Here is a 19,608-nt window from a genome sequence, read left to right on the forward strand (position 1 = left end):
CGTGGTTTGTCTTCAGTCTTGCGTACAGACGAGGGCAGCAGAAGATTGAATTTAACCCCGCCAACAGTCTGGCACGAGGGAGAAAAGGAACGTATCCGCGCTCCCTCGTGAACGCGCACCTCCACCAAATCCGCTAGATTACCAACGTTAAACCCGTCCCACACCGAAGGAAAATGTGTTATTTCTAACCAACGTTTGCTTGTTAATGTTTTTAAATGACGTTCTGCCTTTGAGACCTCCAGAAAAGGCCACTTCAGAGGAATATAACTACTCGGAAGGACACATTTCTTTCTTTCTTGTTTTTGGTTGAGAAAGAACCGCACAGGGTTTTTTGGGCCAGTGTTGTCGTCAAGAGTTGGAACAACGACGAGCTTCCTGCTCTCATACTTCTTTTGCAACATCTCTCAACATCGTAATGTTGTCAGAGTGGGAATGGAAACGTGGAGATACGGCTGTTTCAACCGGCAGTTGTGTTTGACCGGACAACAATGACCCGTGTTGTACGAAGGATTCTTCAAAGGACTGTCCCAAACGGTGTCAAAGGCTAAGCTAGGTTTTTTTTTTTTTTTTTTTATCCTCACTACAATTATGAAAGCCGAACATTGTTTTGACCTGCTGGATATTAATAACTTATGAGTCTCACGTGCTTCGAATGCTGAAGTGAGCCGCTCCACGACAAACGACACTACTTTTGTGTTTTGTTTATTTATTTATTTTTAAGTGCATTGCTTTATCAGCTTTATCGACTTCGCTATGTCGTTTTTTAATTTCCGAAAAATATTTAAATTGGGAGCCGAGAAAAAGAAGAAACAGTATGAACACGTCCGCAGAGATGTGAATCCAGAGGAAGTGTGGGCGGTCATCGGCGAGCTGGGAGATGGAGCCTTTGGGAAAGTGTACAAGGTATGCATTTCTTTCATCCTGCCGTTTGTGCAGCAAAGCCTAGCCTGGATGGGCTTCCCCCATCATCTTCAGACCTGAACATCAAACCATCAGTGTTGTGATCTTTCCCTGCAGTCTCCATCCAACATGTCAGGTCCTAACCTCTTCCTTCGGGTTGTGTCTTTAAAGCTTCAAGTGAAAAAAAATTCAAATGTCATCCGTTGTATTTTCTGTGTAAAATTGGTGGTTGACCTTTTAATCTTCTTGCCAAGCCGATGTTGTGGGGAGAGAGAAAAAAAAATGAACCATTGTTTACTGTTTGTCTCTCTCGCCTGTCAGTGAACACTGGAAAAATGTGAAAGGCCATCCTTTACTCTTTTTGCCTTCACCACATTTCAGAATGTGTCCCAAAATGTGCACTCAGGAAATTACCCCTTTTGTGATGTCACAAAGGGCTCTGAAAGCTCACTGATAAAGTAAAGTCAATTTGCCATTGGCATTTTTCTGTGTGGTGTATGTTGGAAGTCGAATATTTCCTCTTCTTTTAATCTTAAATTGTGTCAATTTTGTGCTCCATATTTTAGCTTCAGGTTGTCATTTTAAACCGCAACCGTGGTTTATTGCCCTATATAGATGAGTACAAAAAGAACACGCAACACAGAAAACATGATTTTTCTGGTTGGCACTAGGCCCAGCATGCCCCAAAATAGTAGGTGACTGCACTGTGTTTATATGTCTGATAGATATCTGGGCTTTTGGCCATACCATTCATTATGTCTCAATGGACTATTGCCTCACAGGGAAAGTTCACACTCTATTGATTCTTACTGAAATAGTGGCTGCCTGCTAGGAGTATTTTCCTGTATATGGGTTTATGTTATTTCCTGAACGATGTGTGTGAGCATGGCCAGGTCATCAGGAAGTGGCTGCATCGCATATTGCAGCAACAACTTCACTGAGCACATCATTCCTACAGGGAAGCCAAAACCACCAGTTCCAATTTCCACTTCTGCAAGACAGCTCATCCCCCCCCCCCCCCCCCAGTTCTCTTTGACATTTTGTTTAAGATTTTACACAGATGCAGTTGTCTCCAAAGGTTCACTGGGCTACTAAGTACATGTATAGTTGTGTCTATCTTGCATTTATGAGGAAAAATAATCAACAGATTACCGACTACAGATAGTTAACTGAGAAACTCCAAGAGACCTTTAAATATACAACAGTCTGATCACCTTCCTCATCTTACAGGCTCAAAACAAGCAGACTGGCACCCTGGCTGCAGCCAAAGTCATTGACACAAAGACAGAGGAAGAGTTGGAGGACTACATGGTGGAGATTGACATCCTGGCCTCTTGCAACCACCACAACATTGTCAAGCTGCTTGATGCTTTCTATTATGAGAGCAAACTCTGGGTGAGTAATGAGCCGAGCAGGAGGAAATGTAGTCCTTATGCAGCACTTTGTTTTTGTGGAGTTAGCAAAGGAAATGTTTCTAGCAGTGCAGCTCAACAGTCAAACATTTGGACCAAACCAAGAGGGAGTAGGGCGGTGAAAAAGTCATTTCCTCCCCATGAGCTCTATAACAAAACAAACAAGACAAACTTTGTTTCAATGAATGTTTTATAAACTCTGTATTTGCGGTTGGAACGTTGGCAAGATGGTCCAGGAATAGACCCTGCAGTTGCATGATTAGTAGGAAAATGTACTAGTAGGTTGTTCCAATGGTTTTAAACCATGTACAGACTGTACTTCCTGCTCATCTTCTTATCAAACTTAAAGACCAAAGTTCATAAAAAAGAAACCATATAGCTGTTGTTTATGATATCAGTCAATTATCCATCCCCTTCCCGCTATAAACTCCTGACATTGTGTCAAGTTGTCTTGCGCAGTCTAGAACAGAAGATTTTTATTTATTATTATTTCTTTGAATTTCTTTCTTAAAGAGTCATATTATGCCACTCCACTCGCACACCAGGTCATTTCAATCACAAAATGCAGTTGTGGAAAAACGTTTTTGGACACCTCATGCATTTGTGACGTACTCTGTTGTTGTTCAAGGTGACATCCTTTGCCACACATCAAGACTACCAGAGTACAAGCATTCAGTTTTCTAATTTTGCCTTATTAACAATAAACAACGTAATAGTTTGCATTTGTTTGTGTGCCTCTGATTTAGCCAAATCTTGACACACAAAAATGATGTGGAAAACCTTTCATGCCAATATGTGGGATTGAGCAAAAATTTGAGGGCGTGGAAAAACTGCTGTATACATGTTGCAATGAAAACATGTATTCTGTTTTCTGATGCACAAGGTCTATAAAATATTTGTAGTATTATATATTATATATTATAAATAATACTACTTTATAGAATTATTTATAAAAGATTATAAAATGTATTAAAAATAAATCATACAGAATGTTGCTCTGATTTCTTTTCGTTTGGGATTCATTATAGCTAATCATAGTATTATTATTTATTTTTTTAAATTCTTTTTCCTACCTACATTGGCCTGATCTTCTCAGACAAACTGAATAATACATTAAACATATATGATTTACTTTTATCAATCACTCAAATCATGGGGACTGTGCTAGTGGTTTGCACTGTGGCAAGAAGGCCCTGGGTTGAATTCCAAGGTGTGGTGGGCCTGTGGAGTTAGCTTGTTCTCCCCCTGCCAGTCTGGGTGCTCCGGTTTCACCCACAGTCATCAAAACATTTACTGGGTTAATACACTGCACAGCAGCGTCCGCATGCTCAGAAGAGGACGATTGGACACACGCAGAGAAGAAACGTCACAGTTTCACGTATTTGTGACTCCAGGATTCCACATGTACTTAATAATCATCTCATCCTTTTTCCATGAGTACCTGAGTATTTCATGACAGTGCATTTCACTGAATGCTCAGCCCCTTTTCTTGTCATTGTCCTCTGAACAATGGCTGATGGAGGCTGTTGATTTTCATCTCAGCCTGCTCAGCACCTGCTCCTGCACAGAGCACTCGGAGGAACTAAAGGCAACCAATTTAATTTCTGAATACTCAACTGTGCCACTTGTTTCCCTTTGCTGTCCTTTTGCTGTGTGACACTACAGTGTCAGTTGCACAGCAAGAATTCCTGGCCAGGAATGTGTTGCTGAGTTCATTTTGGAACACACTTTACCACACGAAAGGATAAGAAATCATGTGGGGGCCATACATACGTGTGTGTTAGTGAAATAATACTTGGTAGAGGAGGAAGTCACTGTCCCGGCCCCTGGTTCCTCTCTGCCTGCTGTTCAGAGGATCCACTGTGAGTGCCACTGTGCAGCAGCAAAGCGGCTAAAACAACAGCACGCCTACAGAGAAACACTAGAATGGTGTGCGTGTTGAATCTCCCAGACTACTGAGAGACTTGAGGCATTGTAGGCATTGTACGTCTCGTGAGGGCTTTGTGGAAGTAGAACGGCTCTGAAAAGCTCAACTGTATGTCTGTTTGCTTGTTTGTTTGTTTGTTTGTTTGTTTGTTCTGGAAGTCCATTTGGCCTTTTTTTCTTTTATTACTGTTTTTACTGGGCTCAAGCACTATTTATCAATGGGTGTAAAAATTGCAGAACTCCAGAAGTAGTTCCTGCTAATGGGTTTAACACTTAGCAACATACTTCCGCCTCAGGTTGGTTAGTCTCAGGCCACATGTCTACCTTTAAAACCACCTCCCCAGATGCGTTACCGAGCACCCAACCTGCCCTCATCATAGTCACCCTTCCCTACACACGCTGCTGTGTCCATAGAAACTTAAATCCTATTTACAGAATAAGACCTGAGGTCTGGCAGTGTAGCCAACTGCCCGCCTGGCAGCGATGTGAAACGCTTTTCACAATGTGGCCCCAACTGGGCCAATCCTCTTATGTCAAATGCTATACTCCGAGCCCCCTAACACCTTTAAGGCCTTAGAGCATTTCATTCATGCCGGCAGAGGGAGAGGAGGTGTGTGTGTGTGTGTGTGTGTGTGTGTGTGTGTGTGTGTGTGTGTGTGTGTGTGTGTGTGTGTGTGTGTGTGTGTGTGTTGGGGGGGGGGGGGGGGGTCATTCTCAAATTCTCAAGGCAGGAAGGGGATATGATAGTGACGAGTCCACACAGCACTGTTAGGATGAGTTCATGCAGGACAAGCTGTACATTGTGATCTGTGTGTGTCAGGAGGATCAGCGAACACTGAAAGTCTCTCAGTAGATTTCAGAGGTCGATGACGTTGCCTCAGGAATCATCTGCTCTCACCTGGTCCCAAATGAAATTTGAGGGATTGCTGATTATTTAATGAGCCACACCTACATTAATACATACATGAATATACGCTTTAACTCTATTAAGTGATTGATATTTTTTTTTCCTCCTGTGATGGCAGATCCTCATTGAGTTCTGTGCAGGAGGGGCTGTGGATGCAGTCATGCTGGGTGAGTCAGCAAATCTATTTTTTGCGTACTGTCTGCAGCACTGAAAGGAAACTTTCCAAATAAGCAGTAAACTAAATGAAGTGAGTTTTGCTTTACTGAAGCCTGGAAATTTAAGGAGATTTGCTTCTACTTTAAAAGTAAAATCAGGTTCTTTATCCACCTGTAGTGCTAAATGTCCATCAGGACCTTTTCAGTTTTTTTTAAGTCGTCAGCCTTCCTTGTTGTTTACATAAATGCATATTTCCTTATGTGCAGTTAGGTGGCGTACTGCAGGACACTACAGGTTTCCTATTTTCATATGTATGCTAAACATTGTTTTTTTACCCTGAAGGGTGCCTGTAGCAAACCATGAATGTTGAAGGATACGTATGGACAGCTGAGGCCTCAGTTCAATCAACCATAAGCAATGTTTTCCTAATGTGAGTGTGTTTTCCCCTCCGTGTCCTTATGCAGAATTGGAGAGACCTTTGACAGAGCCACAAATCAGAGCCGTGTGTAAGCAGACTCTGCTGGCCCTCATCTACCTCCACGAGAACCACATCATTCACAGAGACCTGAAAGCAGGCAACATCCTGCTCTCACTCGAGGGCGACGTCAAGCTGGGTGAGTGGCAAAGCCTTGCGTCACAGTGTGCATGTTTGCCGTGTTTCCAGGCAGGAGAAAACTTCTGATTGCGAATCAAACAATGTCTCGCGACAGTTGTTGTTGTGTTCCCGCTGTAGCACAGTCATTTCTTTTTGTTGGAGAAGCATCAAGGCTGCTGCTAAGGTCTTGACATACTTTAGTTTTCCTTGTTTGGTTTTCCATGTTTTAAAAGTAACGGGTGTGTTCAAAGTTTAGTTATGTCGGCTGGCAGGAGAACCCACTGTACCACCTTCCCATCTATAGCTATTCTCCACAGGCCGTCCACAGAAACAAGAATAGATCCAGTTAATGGGAGGCGTGTTTGCTTTTTGTCATTCCCACAGTGGTGTCCTGGGTGGAATATAATTGTGAGGACTTGAAGCCTAGAAGCAGAGTGTTGTGTTTAAGCTTAAAATAATCTTTGCGCTTGCCGTGATCTTTGTCATGTTTTAAACGGCTCTGTTTGTTGTTGTCTTCTTGTTGTTACAAAGACAACTCAACTCAGTGTGTCTCCACCCAGCGCCTCTGGTCTCTGCTTCCTGTGTGTGTGTGTGTGTGTGTGTGTGTGTGTGTGTGTGTGTGTGTGTGTGTGTGTGTGTGTGTGTGTGTGTGTGTGTGTGTGTGTGTGTGTGTGTGTGTGTGTGTGTGTGTGTGGGGACAAATGATACATGTCAGGAGGAGTTATGCAAACTTGTCGGGCAATGCAGCTAAATTTAACATTTACTGTTCCAACTGTTGGTAAGTGGCAGAAATAGCCCGTAGCTGTTTGTTAGCCATGAATGCAGTGCCATGCAGAACTTCATACATTAAAATGAGGAACGTGCATTTAGAGACATTCATTCCCACATGCAAAAACAAAAAAATGAGATCAAGGAATTTGGTTGACAAAGTAAATCCAAGAACAAAAAGAAAATTCATGTTTTGAAATCTAAGACACTGACACAAACTGGACCGAACCACAAAAAATATCTTCACCTTGTGTCTCCCTCGCACAATCATGACATCATCATCAGTTGCTCACACCAGGAAAGGGATTTTCACGCAACTTCCCCGTTGGGGGTGGGGGGACATGAGCCGGCTGCTGCGGCGCTCAGCAGCATGACACACAAACGCACAGTTTGTCCTGTGACATAACTCACACCGAGGTGCTCGCGCATCTGCCCGCCGCGGGGGGGTGGAGGGAGAGAAACATGATGAGCTGTTGCTTTTGTGCGATCCCAAACAAGGCGTGATGTCATCGCGCATAATTAGTGCTGTAACAGCATATGGTTTTTAGGCTGTGTTATTTTCTGTTCATTTCACACACTGATAGGATTAGGGGGCTGCGCCGCCACAGCTGCTGCTGCTGCTGCTGCTGCTGCAGGCTGCAGTAATTCATTCTGTACAAGCTCAGTTTGTGTGACTACGTGTGGGGAAAATAAACGATGACAACGGCTGTGGCTAATTCCTGCATTTCAAATGCATGTCTTCCAGCCGACTTCGGCGTCTCCGCCAAAAATAATAAGTCGCTGCAGAGGAGAGACTCCTTCATCGGAACGCCGTACTGGTGAGTGTTCTTTGAAAACAAAGCACGATTCAGGCTTGTTCGTAAATGCACCACCCTTTGGCACTTTACACCAAATTCAGTTTTCTCTTCTTTTTTGTATACTAACTACTCCACATTTATGTTCTTGTCGCATCTCGCCAGGATGGCCCCAGAGGTGGTGATGTGCGAGACGTCGAAGGACCGGCCGTACGACTACAAGGCCGACATCTGGTCGCTGGGGGTCACCCTGATCGAGCTGGCGCAGGTCGAGCCGCCCAACCACGAGATGAACCCCATGAGAGTCCTGCTGAAAATCGCCAAGGCCGACCCCCCCACCCTGATGCAGCCGTCCCGCTGGTGCGCCCTGTTTCCTAAGGCTGCGTTCAGACTGCAGGCGAATCTCATTCAAGTCAAGATTCCTTCTCACATCCGATTCTTAGGGCTGACTGTCCACACTGTTTACAGCAAGTGTCCAAATGGAATCTGGCTCTGTTCAGACTGGGCCACATTATCGGTTGATCTGACAGGTTGCTGTAGCAACGACGTCGAAGCGGAGGCGTCGTCCAGCGTAGTGTGTAGTGTGTGACGTCATATCATTGCGACAGCGGCACTTGTTGCGATGCCCTGGAGCTTGGCTTGAATGCTGCGATCTCCCCACACACTGAGGAGCCAATGAGTTTCCTCCTCTGTCCAGGGACCGCTGTGTTCTACTTCTTCTGTCCGCTCCATTACGTCATTGGGTCTTGTGTCGCGTAGAATGATGTCACAGACAGTCAAAACCGATCAGTGTGTTCGGAGCTGTTCAGACTGAGACGCATCTGTCCAAATGCAGTTTGAAACTACCTCCTGAAGGTGGTTGCAATCCGTTTTGCAAAAATCGGATTTCGTGTGATTAGTGTTCAGACTACAAAAGAGCCATCTGGTTTCAATCTGGATGGGCTGAAAATAGGATTTGGGCTGACAGTCTGAACGTGGCCGTTTGATTTTTATTTTGGTTTTTTATGATTCTGCTACTCAGGTCCCCAGAATTCAGCAGTTTCTTGAAGCGGTGCCTGGACAAGAACGTGGACAACAGGTGGAACGCCACGCAGCTGCTGCAGGTAGCTTCTCCTTCAAACATTTGTCTTTCAGCTCCAGAGTCTCTGCTTCATTATCATGTGCTCCTCCGCGCCTGCGCCCGGCCACTTGAATCCACCGATAATCCCAGTTACCCGCCCCACCTGCCACTCAGAGCCTCAGACGACATCTGTGTACCTTTGTGCTGTCCAGGACAAAACTGTGTGTCCTGGCAGGGAGCACCGCTCGCCCTGCTGCGCTACAGGCTTACGTCAGCAGCAGCACAGGCTTTTTTTTTTCCATTGGCTTTGCGTTGACGCTGTCCGAGTCAGAGCCACTTAAGAGACAGACATCCAGCCAGGGCGCACTTGTGCACGCACACTCAGGCTTTCCGAAGGATCATTTTAGAGAGAGAGAAGAGAAAGAGAGGAAGAATCAATGGGCTTGAAAATAGAAAAAAGCGTTCTGCCACCAGTGAAGGTGTTGATTTTGAAGAAGCTGCATATTCTCAGGCCAGCGATAGAGTACATGCAGCTGATCTCAAACCCAAAGAAGGTGAGTTTACAGATTCTAGTGTCTGTCCAGCGATGTAGTAAACTCATCCCGTGTGCATTTCTGTTTGAAATATGTTAAAGCAGATGTTTACACTTTAAACAAGTGGGTTGTCTGAGGTGTGAGTCTCGTTATTGTCGTAACAGTAAGTTACTCTGAAGACATTTAGGTTTGAAAATAATGTTGATTTGTTCACTTAGGTTTTTGTGCCGTTTCCTCTTTTTCGCGCAGCATTCGTTTGTGGCCAACGTGTCGGACAGCAGGCCACTGAGGGAGCTGATCGCTGAGGCCAAGGCTGAGGTCACCGAGGAGATTGAGGAGCACAAGGAGGAGGAAGAAGAGGAAGAGGTTGAAGCACATCCAGTATGTAAACATACGTACAGAAGCTGGTTTAGTCAAGCAGCCTGTGAAAACGAACCCTTTGTTTTGCATCAGTAATGTTCATCTGCAGTGTAATGAGTTGTGACTCAGCTGAAGAAGTAATTAAATTTGTCATGTCGCTCATCTCAATAGCTTAACTCTCATTAACTTGATCATTTCTTAAAATACAGTAACTCAGAGATTGAAAGGGAAACTGCGGTTAAACGTAATGTGTATAAACTCTACAGGAGGGTCTTGAGTTTCAAAAGCTGTTTGAACAGCAGTTGTTATAAAGTTATTACACAGAAGGTTGTACTATTAATTAAAAATGTTTCTAAGCTAAGACAAATCCTTTATACATTCCTGTGTATAATACATTATCTACTGTTATTTTATTGCGTGGTTAATGCACTTTGTTGTTGCTCAAAAGCTAAAATGAAGTCACATGTTCGCTGATTGGTCATCAGGTTTTTGCCTCCATTTTGTGTTGTTGTTATGGTTATTATTGAATGTCTGTTGACACTCTTGCATCTTTTTCAGGGCCACAAACGGGCCTCCTCAGACGTCAGCGTCGCCAGCTCAGAGGATGAGAAGATCCCGCTCTCTCCTTCCATATTGGAGTCGGTCCCTGAGAAGGCCGAGCCGGCTCTGCCTGTGCCCGCAGCGCCCGAGACCCCCGAGACCCCCGAAACCCCCGAGACCCCCGACACCTCCGAGCCTCGCACTCCGATCAGCACCAGCTTCGTGGAAGAACCCGTCACCCCTGTAGCTGAGGAGCCCACAGAGGAAACCCCGATCACACCGGTGGAGGAAGAATTAGTTGAACAGAGAACAGCGGAGCAAGAAGTTCCAGCAGCCGGAGAAGAAGTTTCCTCTCCTGAGGCCGAGGTCCCGGATAAAGAAATGCAGCAGCTGGAAATTACTGCCGAGGATGAAAAGGAAGACGACACGGCGGAGCTTCCGGCCGACACGCCGACCAGTGTGGAGGGTTCAGAGGTCACGGGGACGACGGCGGCTGTGGAGGAGTCAAACACTCCAGAGGAGAAAGAGGAGGACCCGTACAAACACCTCAAGGTCACTGTGACTCTGCCAGAGGAGACAAAGGAGGAGAACAGAGAGAAACCCACGGACAAGGATCACATTGTGTCCGTCGGCGACCAGCAGGTTCCAGACAAAGCCAAGGATGAGAAGGAGAGAGATTCGGACTCTGGAAGGGGCTCGGCCTCAGATAGCAACAGTGTGGACCTCAATCTGTCCATTTCCAGCTTCCTGTCCAAAGCAAAGGAGCCCGGATCCGTTTCCGTCCAGGTGACAACCCTGGTCTCTAAGTAACAGTGATTGCAAACCAAGTGATCTTGTGCCTTTCTGTTCATCATGCTTTGTGTTTTTCCAGGAAACGAAGCGTCAGAAGAAGACACTGAAAAAGACTCGTAAATTCATTGTGGACGGAGTTGAAGTCAGCGTGACAACGTCAAAGATCATAACCGACAACGACACCAAGAACGAGGAGATGAGGTTCCTCAGGTAGCTCCTCAGTCCTTCACCAGGGGACTTTTTAGACCCCCTAAATAACGACGTCTTTACATTATTGTGTTTCACTTTATCCAAGTCCTGCGTTTCTTTCTGTAACCGCCGTCTCATCTCTCTGCTGAAGGCGCCAGGAGTTGAGGGAGTTGCGTCTCCTGCAGAAGGAGGAGCAGCGAGCGCAACAGCAGCTCAGCAACAAACTCCATCAGCAGAAGGAACAGATCTTACGACGGTTCGAACAGGAGACCACAGTAAGTCTCTCAACTCCAGTGTGTCACATTCAGGCATTTTTCTATCGTCAGTCATCATTATTATTGTAAGTCCAAGTATTATATGTCAACAAATGGAGTTTTTGCACGGTCTTAAATTACATTGGTACTAGTGGTTATATGACTTCAAATATCATAACTATTTATGTCCTACACTTCCAAACTGTTATTGTTCAGAAGTGTCTCATCAACAGACTAATTTTGAAGTGAAGAAAATGTTGCATCTGGATGTAGGTTTGCTTTTTCAAACATTAAACTGTCCAGTTGCAAGAGAAAGTGAAAACGACCATCATTTGTGCCCTGTGGATTTTGTGGTTCTTGGAGAACAGACTTGGAGTTCGACAAGAGTGTAATTATATTTTTTCTACGACCTGGCTGCACCGTGGAGAAAACTATCATAAAAAAGGCTCTCAGTTTGTCATGAAAGATTTCTATTTATTTTTACTTTCACTTTTAACGTTGCATTTCTTTGACGTCACCCAACTTATTCTTCCCCAAGAAAATGCTAGAATTGCTTTGATGTGACCCCTCCCCCACACCAGAGTAAGAAGCGACAGTACGACCAGGAGGTGGAGAACCTGGAGCGGCAGCAGAAGCAGACCATCGAGAGGCTGGAGCAGGAGCACACCAACCGGCTGAGGGACGAGGCCAAGCGCATCAAAGCGGAGCAGGACAAGGAGCTCTCCAAGTACCAGAACGTGCTGAAGAACCGCAAGAAGGAGGTCTGGGCCTCTCTCACCTCTCCTCTCCTCTCCTCTTATTGTTCCTGCTCCTGTTCTGCCCACAAGTGCTCCCTTACGGAGGACTGGATACCTTATAGGGTTCCTATTTATAGAAAGTTGTTTTGATACACACACACACACACACACACTCGCCACTCTGATCTGCCTTATAAGCGTTTACATAACTACTCTCCAGCTGCCCGGGGGGGCCTAAATCTGTCTGCGCTGCCACTGCTATTTTCTCCCACAGTGCTAATCTATCCAGAGGCCATAGTTGTTGCCTCGCACTGCCATGTCGCACTTAGTGCATTTCAAAAATGTTCCTTCTTCTGCTACTTTTTTGACGGCAAATTGCGAACAGACAGTTAAGACGGTTACCTTGATGAATTTATCACGTGTGAGTCGTATGTGACGCTGCAGCTGGGAGCAAATTAGTTAGCTTGCCATTTGGAACGCCCCCGTAGCTCATTTTGTTTCCGTCCATCGCTCGTGGCAAACAGGAAGTGCTTCTCCAAAGCGTCTTTCAAGCTTACCTTGAAACAAATCAATGAAGACATAATCCAAGCTGCACCACAGGAGGTGACGAGAGCTCCAGGTCGCTGTGGGACTCTGAAACGCACAAAACACACGTACAAACGTGCACGTAAACACACACCACATATTATGTGACCATTCGGGTCACGTATGTATTTTTTATGAGGAAGGTTTTCAAACCGTGAGAGTGTGACGTGCAGAAAGGGATCCACCCCTACACCTGCAAGAGCTTTTCATTTGGGTTCGAGTGTGAAAAGCATTTAGCGTTATGTGTTGGGCTGTAACTCGACCTGCTCCACAGGGAGTGACTCCTCTGATAGTCCTGGTCCACAACTGCCCTGCAGAGAGTGATTCTTCTATAATGAAGCCACACACTGCTTTAGACTTAATTTAACATTTAAACTGTCACTTAGTTTGTGAAGAAACTTAACACCACCCTAAAGGTCTAATAGATGTACTAGTCATATGTTATAAAGGTAAACTCGATCTGTATCAGTCTCTACAACAGTTACGATTGTATTGTTCTCCAACTGATTGCCGCAGTAAAAGGAAGTAACCCCAAACGCCAAGTGGAGGATTTCCACCGAAAATGACTGATTCACTGAAGCCATATCAGAGAGGTCATAAATGTTGAGTGCGCGCCACCGAGCGCTACGTTAGCCTGTCTGATACCTCTCAGGGGGTTTGCCAAGTAGGTCGGATTAGTGTGACTGAGAGCAGGTGAAAAAGTCTCGACTGTCTGGTTCATCAAGCCGAGCCGTAATTAGCCTCAAGTGAACTTGGCACAGAGTGGTGGAGCCAACAAACACACTCTTGTGATCTCGCGCCCCTGATGTCTAAACTGGAAGAGGGTGTTCTTTTGTTGTTGTTGTTGTTGTTGTGTTGTTTTTGTTTTTCTAAAAAATCTGATGCCCTTAGCCTGCCAACCGTGATAGAACCTCAGAACCTCACCACGTCCGTTGCCCTCTGTCCAGGAGCAGGAGTTTCTGCAGAAGCAGCAGCAGGACCTGGACAGCGCTCTGAAGAAGATCATTCAGCAACACAAACACGAGCTGGCCACAGTGGAGAGAGACTGTCTCAACCACAAGCAGCAGCTCCTCCGAGGTAAAACTTCCTCCAAGTAAAACCACTGCTTCCCCACTGGAGCCAGTTTATTCCTACAGTTTACTCTCTGAGAAGTAGTTCATGTTTATCCAAGAGGATCCTTCTTCAAGGCTGTGCTCTTTAGCTTCAGGTACAAGACAATCAATTACATTAAAAATTTCCTTAGAAATTCCTTAGAAATTTAAGATTCAAAAATCACAAGTTATTCTGAATAATTAACAAATACTCAACTAAGCGTGTGAAACACAGCTCTGTTGTAGGTTCTGAGGTCCGCAGGAAACAAAGTGGCCTTGGAGGCAGCTCACACACACACTCTCACCAACTGTAGCCCCTCCCCCCTCCGAGGCTCAGCTGCAGTCTACCACTGCCTGTTAGCAATTAGCACTGCCCGGGACTTAATACCTCGCTTCATGTTGCAGGGGTTGTGCAAGCGACGCTTCCGAGAAATTCTGGCTGAACCCGGTCACAGGGCGCTCGTGGCCGCGCTTAAGCAGCTTACACTTCAAGAACAAATTGCGAGAAGCGCCGCAAAATTTTGAATCTAAACCCTTAATGGAGCCGTTGATGTCGGCGGACCGAAGTATTCCGAGCATTCGGGGTCATTAGCCGCAGTAGTATCAACCGCTGACGAATGTTATTTATTTGTTCCCCTTATTTGTATGTCTTTTGTCTTGCACTCAGTTTTCTAAATGTTTGCCGCTGCGCCACCTAGTGAAGCAGAAGGCTGAGCTGCTCATTGCAGCTGATCCGCACGATCCAAGTGATTGATCTTTGTCTGTCTGTTGCAATCAGCTCGGGAGGCCGCCATGTGGGAGCTGGAAGAGCGCCATCTGCAGGAGAAACATCAGCTGTTCAAACAGCAGCTCAAAGACCAGTACTTCATGCAGAGGCACCAGCTGCTGAAGAGACACGAGAAGGTACTTTGATTCCAGCCTGTGGAGGTTTTTTTTTTTCTTACAGAAGCTCCTCCAACCCTGTGGTTCTCCACTGGTGGAGTGTCTGGACCCACATTTTTGTCCTTAATAATAAAGTCATGAACAAAGTTATTCCACAGCACTTAAAATTTAATCCACAAGAATAGACACACTAGTCCACTGTGACTGAAAATGATGATGGAAAATGAATGAATGAATGAATGATAAAATATCATTCATTCATTCATTCATTTTCCATACCCGCTTAGTCCCGAGCTCATGGTCACGGGGGTCTGCTGGAGCCTCTCCCAGCTGTCTTAGGGTGAAGGCAGGGTGACACCCTGGACAAGTCGCCAGTTCATTGCAGGGCCACATAGAAACAAACAACCATTCACACTCACATGCACACCTACAGACAATTTAGAGTGTTCAATTGACCTCACATGCATGTTTTTGGAGTGTGGGAGGAAGCCGGAGAACCCGGAGAGAACCCACGCAGACACAGGGAGAACATGCAAACTCCACACAGAAAGGTCCCAGGCCCGGAATCGAACGACCTTCTTGCTGTGAGGCGGCAGCGCTAACCACTGCGCCACCGTGTCGCCCCTTTTTATCATGTCTAGTAAATAAATTTAAAATGATTGAATTGAGTTGTGTCTCCTGCAACATAAATACCCAACATTTTCTCTATAAATATATATATTTTAAAAAGATATTATTATTATTATATGTACCCTGCCTTTGCCCTGTGGCAGCTGGCATAGACACAAGCAAGATCCCCGTGACCCTCAGGAAGAAGCGGGTATTGAAAGTGGATGGATGGATTGATTTATTATTATATGTATTTTTAAAAAAAGGGAAGCTGCCCACGTAGCCACGACCCAATTGAAACAGCTCCGCAACCCACTTTTGGGTGGCGACCCACCAGTTGAGAAACACTTTTCTAACCCGTTAAACCCGCCGCTGCCTCCCCGTCTTCAGGAGATGGAGCAGATGCAGCGCTACAACCAGCGGCTGATCGAGGAGCTGAAGAACAAGCAGACGCAGGAGAAAACCAGACTTCCCAAGATCCAGCGCAGCGACGCCAAGACCCGCATGGCCATGTTCAAGAAGAGCCTCCGCATCACCGGAGCGTTCGTCAGCCCCGAGCAGGAGAGGGAGAAGATCAAAACGGTAACCGCAGCAGCACTGAACACAAAACTTTTTCTAAGGAGCCACAAACGACCACATCAAGCCTGTAACTGTGTCCCTTTTCCAGTTTGCAACCCAGGAGGATAAGCGGCAGAAGAACGAGAGGCTGCATCAGCACCAGAAACACGAGAACCAGATGAGAGACCTGCAGCTGCAGTGCGACGCCAACATCCGAGAGCTGCAGCAGCTGCAGGTGCGCACGCTCAGCCAAGAAAAAAAAAACTTACAACGGCTGATGACAGATAAAGTTGTTGTGTTTGCTTCCCACCGGTGATTGGTTTGTCTACCAGACGACCATAGTTGTCAGGAAAGATTCTTCACCCTTTTATTAATGTATCTCGTCTGCCTCACTGTACGCCAGAACGAGAAGTGCCACCTGCTCATCGAACACGAGACCCAGAAGCTGAAGGAGCTGGACGAGGAGCACAGCCTGGAGCTGAAGGAGTGGAGGGAGAAGCTCCGACCCAGGAAGAAGGTGCAGCACTCGTATTGTCACACCTGGATTTTAAGAGTTTCTCAGACAAACAAACAAATCTTTTACCTTGATACGTTTGACAGAACAAGTAGAGTACAAGTACTTGCTTTTCAGTACTCACCAATACCAAGTGCTTTACTTTACTTTGGCCATTACACATTATAGAATTACTAATTATTTGAACTAAATTTCTCAGCATGTTTCTAGAACATGGGGCGACTGTCACAAGTTCCACTGCAGTGCAAACACATATTTAACTAAATTATCATATACATGCATATACAACTGTTATCGGTGTTGTGGTATCGGCGCGTAGTTTACAAGTACTCAACATACAAGTACTCAACCCCAGTATCAGTACGGATATCCGACACTGGTATCGGTTATTGGTACCGATATGTTATTGTTATCAGTATCAGTACTGATACCCAATACTGGTATCGGTACCGAAACACAGTACTGGTATCAGTATCAGTAACAGTACTGATACCCAATACTGGTGTCAGTATCGTTACTGATACCCAATACTGCTATCTGTATCGGTACCGATACCAAACATTGTTTCAGTATCAGTGCATCGCTATTGATTTTATAGAGACATTTCCAGCCCTGACTCAGCTGTAGTGAGGTCCAGAGCAGAAGGGGGCAACCGCAGCAGGAGAGAAGACTATTGATACATTTATAAGCTTTGTTGGAGAATCGTTGCGCTGACGCTGTGCAGAAGGAAACCCCGTTTTTGGCTAGAATTGCATTTGCAATTGAAACGGACGCACTTTTATCTTCTCCCCGCAGGCTCTGGAGGAAGAGTTTGCCAGGAAGCTGCAGGAACAAGAAGTCTTCTTCAAGATGAGCGGCGAGTCCGAGTGCCTTAACCCCTCGACCCAGAGCCGCATCTCCAAGTTCTACCCAATCCCCAGCGTCCACTCCGGTTTTTAACAGATACACACATGGACCTGAGTGCGCACACACACACACACACACACACACACACACACACTCTCTCTGCTTTGCCTTATTCCATCCTCTGGATACTGCTGGAGGGTGTCAAAGCATTTCAGTCTGTTCTGCTCTGCAGGACCTGCGTTCAAACTCCCAACAGTTGTAGTCGTTTCAAGGAGAATTATGAAGAAAGATCTCAGCGGTGTTCTTCCTTTACCTCAAAACCACTTAAATGAAGCAACACTGTCCAGCATTACTTTAATATAATGAAACGGTTGTTCCTTTTTGGTTTTGTTTTGATTTGTTTTTAAAGCATCAGTGCCTGTAGCGGTAAATGTTTTTAAATTGAGGCAATTTAAAAAAAAAAAAAAAATTTGACGCATGATTATTATCATGATTTTTTTTTTTGTCGCTGGTTTAGATATCAGCACTAATGGAAGGAATGCAATTTAATACCACTTTAATATGATGTTGATTTGAAGAGTAAATATCTGCCTTATGATTTATAGTTGATCATTAAACTGAATGTATTTTTTGGTAAAGCAGATCGAGCACAAAAATAACACTCCCTTGGAAGGACATGGTATATTTTTATTTACATGTTACATTAAGATCAATTTATACTTTCATACTACCTGTGTTGTTATCGACACCATGATTCTTCCTCTCTGGGATTTTTTCCCGCTCTGACTGCCTTCCTGTCTAGCGATCACAATGTAGCTGCAAGCAGAGGTTGCATCTTACTTTTTTCGCACAGAGTTTTGGATCTGTGGAGGACAGACGTGCGTTCACATGGAACCCTGTGAAGCAACACTCTGGAAAATCACTGTGGGGGGCAGAACTGTTGAACAAGCCATTCATGCTCCCGTTTGTAAATCTGTGTTTGTCTGGGTTTTTTTTAATAACTCAACATCCCTCCATTGAGCAAAATTGTGTCTGTAGGAGCATTATTCAGGGACAGAAACAATGTTGGTGGTGTCATGGAGCTCCGTGCTTCAAACTCCAAATCGCTTCAACAAAACTCACCTAATGTGCAGTTACTGATGCTGATCAGGCCTCCTGTATAATTCATCTCTTTATTCAAGCACCGTTGGGAGGTTTTTTACTTCCAAGTGTATCGCAAGAAGGCTTGCATGGTTGTTTTCCTCCTGTAGTGATGATACTGTTATTTATTATCATTGTTGTTATCCTAGCTGATTACTACCTTATTACTCAAGAGAAGCAGCTGTGCTTGCAAGATTTTGGAAAACCTCAAAACTTTGTGTCAGCGAGCGATTATATGTGTTAGAGAAAAGGACCGCAAATACTGATATACTGCATGTTTTTGCTGTTCTTTGTTGAAGCATCACTGCAGTTGTATAAGCTGTTTCTCCAAAGTGGACCCAACCACTGAAGGCTGTGTTGACTTCTGATTGATTTCCTTGGTCATCTCATTTTCTTTCTAATTGGATATTGAGAGTAGCTGTTAGTCAAACTTTTTAACAAAAAAAAACAAAAACTAATTAGTGCTGTGCACCGTTTTATAAATTGTCTCAGTAACTATTTATATGGAAACGCCTCAGCCACTTGGCAGTCGGCTTAGTAACTATTACTTGTTGTGTTTGGTAGATGATGCAGAAAGAAGAAAGTTGATTCATATCTGACTGTTGAAGAAAAAAAAAACTCAATATCCTTGAAATGATTGCTTTTTTCTTTTTTTTAATGTATAGTTTCTAGGATGCCTGTTCAATGTAGATTTTTCTGTAAATAAACGTTTTCTTCTTGCTAATGTTGTCCAAGTTTTGATTGTTTAATCTTTGATGCAGCTGCGCTACCTGTGGTGATTATTGATCAAATGTCAAAGAAAGATGTCAAACATTAACTGAATTAATTAACCAAGTTTCCATCAATGTGTACATTTGTTGCACGTCTTTATTGTTTTGTGGGGTAGTGTTGTTGTTTTTTTTAAGCATGATAATAGAAAGGGATTTTAAAATCTTATCTAATTTAAAAATATATATATTTTGCCTGATTGTAAAAGAATGAATAGGTAGATGTGTCATACGTATAAATGCAACTGTTAACGTAACAACGCAACTACACATAAACAATGATGTCACTCATAAATCAAAGTACATAAATACAGATGCAATATTTAGAATGCACGTTCCAAAACATTAGTCACACACAGAAAACCAAACCCCCAATTCCATACATACATCAGTTCCATACACCCAGTAAAACTAAAATATCTGAGATAAGTCTTCTGATCGTTCTTGCAATATATTATCCTGAAAAACAAAATGTGTGTTAGTTATATAAAAAAAACAATATTCTGTATCCACTGGTAAATAAGAATAATATGTTTGAAAAAAATAAAGTATGGACTTGAAATGAGTCAGTCTGCCTAGAATTTAGTTACAATTAGTGGTTTGAAGGCCTGCAAATTTATATTCAAGAATACTTCTTTTTTTTTTGTTGTCTTTGCTTTTATTTTTCTGAAGTGTGTGGACATGGTTTTAAAA

At 44.3% G+C, this 19,608-nt stretch overlaps 2 protein-coding genes across 2 annotated transcripts in view; one reads left to right on the top strand and one right to left on the bottom strand.

Moving 5' to 3' along the window:
• Window positions 1-124: 124 nt before the first annotated feature.
• Window positions 125-18,795, top strand: LOC142894144 (STE20-like serine/threonine-protein kinase). Its single transcript, XM_076035330.1, has 18 exons — window positions 125-903; window positions 2,131-2,295; window positions 5,264-5,312; window positions 5,766-5,915; window positions 7,410-7,482; window positions 7,624-7,818; window positions 8,480-8,561; window positions 9,301-9,432; window positions 9,970-10,737; window positions 10,823-10,953; window positions 11,084-11,207; window positions 11,768-11,947; window positions 13,456-13,585; window positions 14,378-14,502; window positions 15,481-15,672; window positions 15,758-15,883; window positions 16,052-16,165; window positions 16,958-18,795. The coding sequence occupies exons 1-18, from the start codon at window positions 754-756 to the stop codon at window positions 17,099-17,101; spliced, it is 3,030 nt and encodes a 1,009-aa protein (XP_075891445.1). The 5' UTR covers window positions 125-753; the 3' UTR covers window positions 17,102-18,795.
• LOC142894165 (uncharacterized) overlaps window positions 18,426-19,608 on the bottom strand; it is a 16,127-nt gene continuing 14,944 nt past the window's right edge. Inside the window, exon 52 of the mRNA XM_076035364.1 lies at window positions 18,426-19,374. Within this exon, the coding sequence (XP_075891479.1) occupies window positions 19,370-19,374 (5 nt within the window). The 3' untranslated portion in view covers window positions 18,426-19,369. The remainder of the gene's footprint in view (window positions 19,375-19,608) is intronic.

This window comes from Nelusetta ayraudi, unplaced genomic scaffold, assembly GCF_046127955.1.
Source record: "Nelusetta ayraudi isolate G7.1 ecotype Tasmania unplaced genomic scaffold, CSIRO-AGI_Nayr_v1 ptg000004l, whole genome shotgun sequence".
Lineage (NCBI taxonomy): Eukaryota > Metazoa > Chordata > Actinopteri > Tetraodontiformes > Monacanthidae > Nelusetta > Nelusetta ayraudi.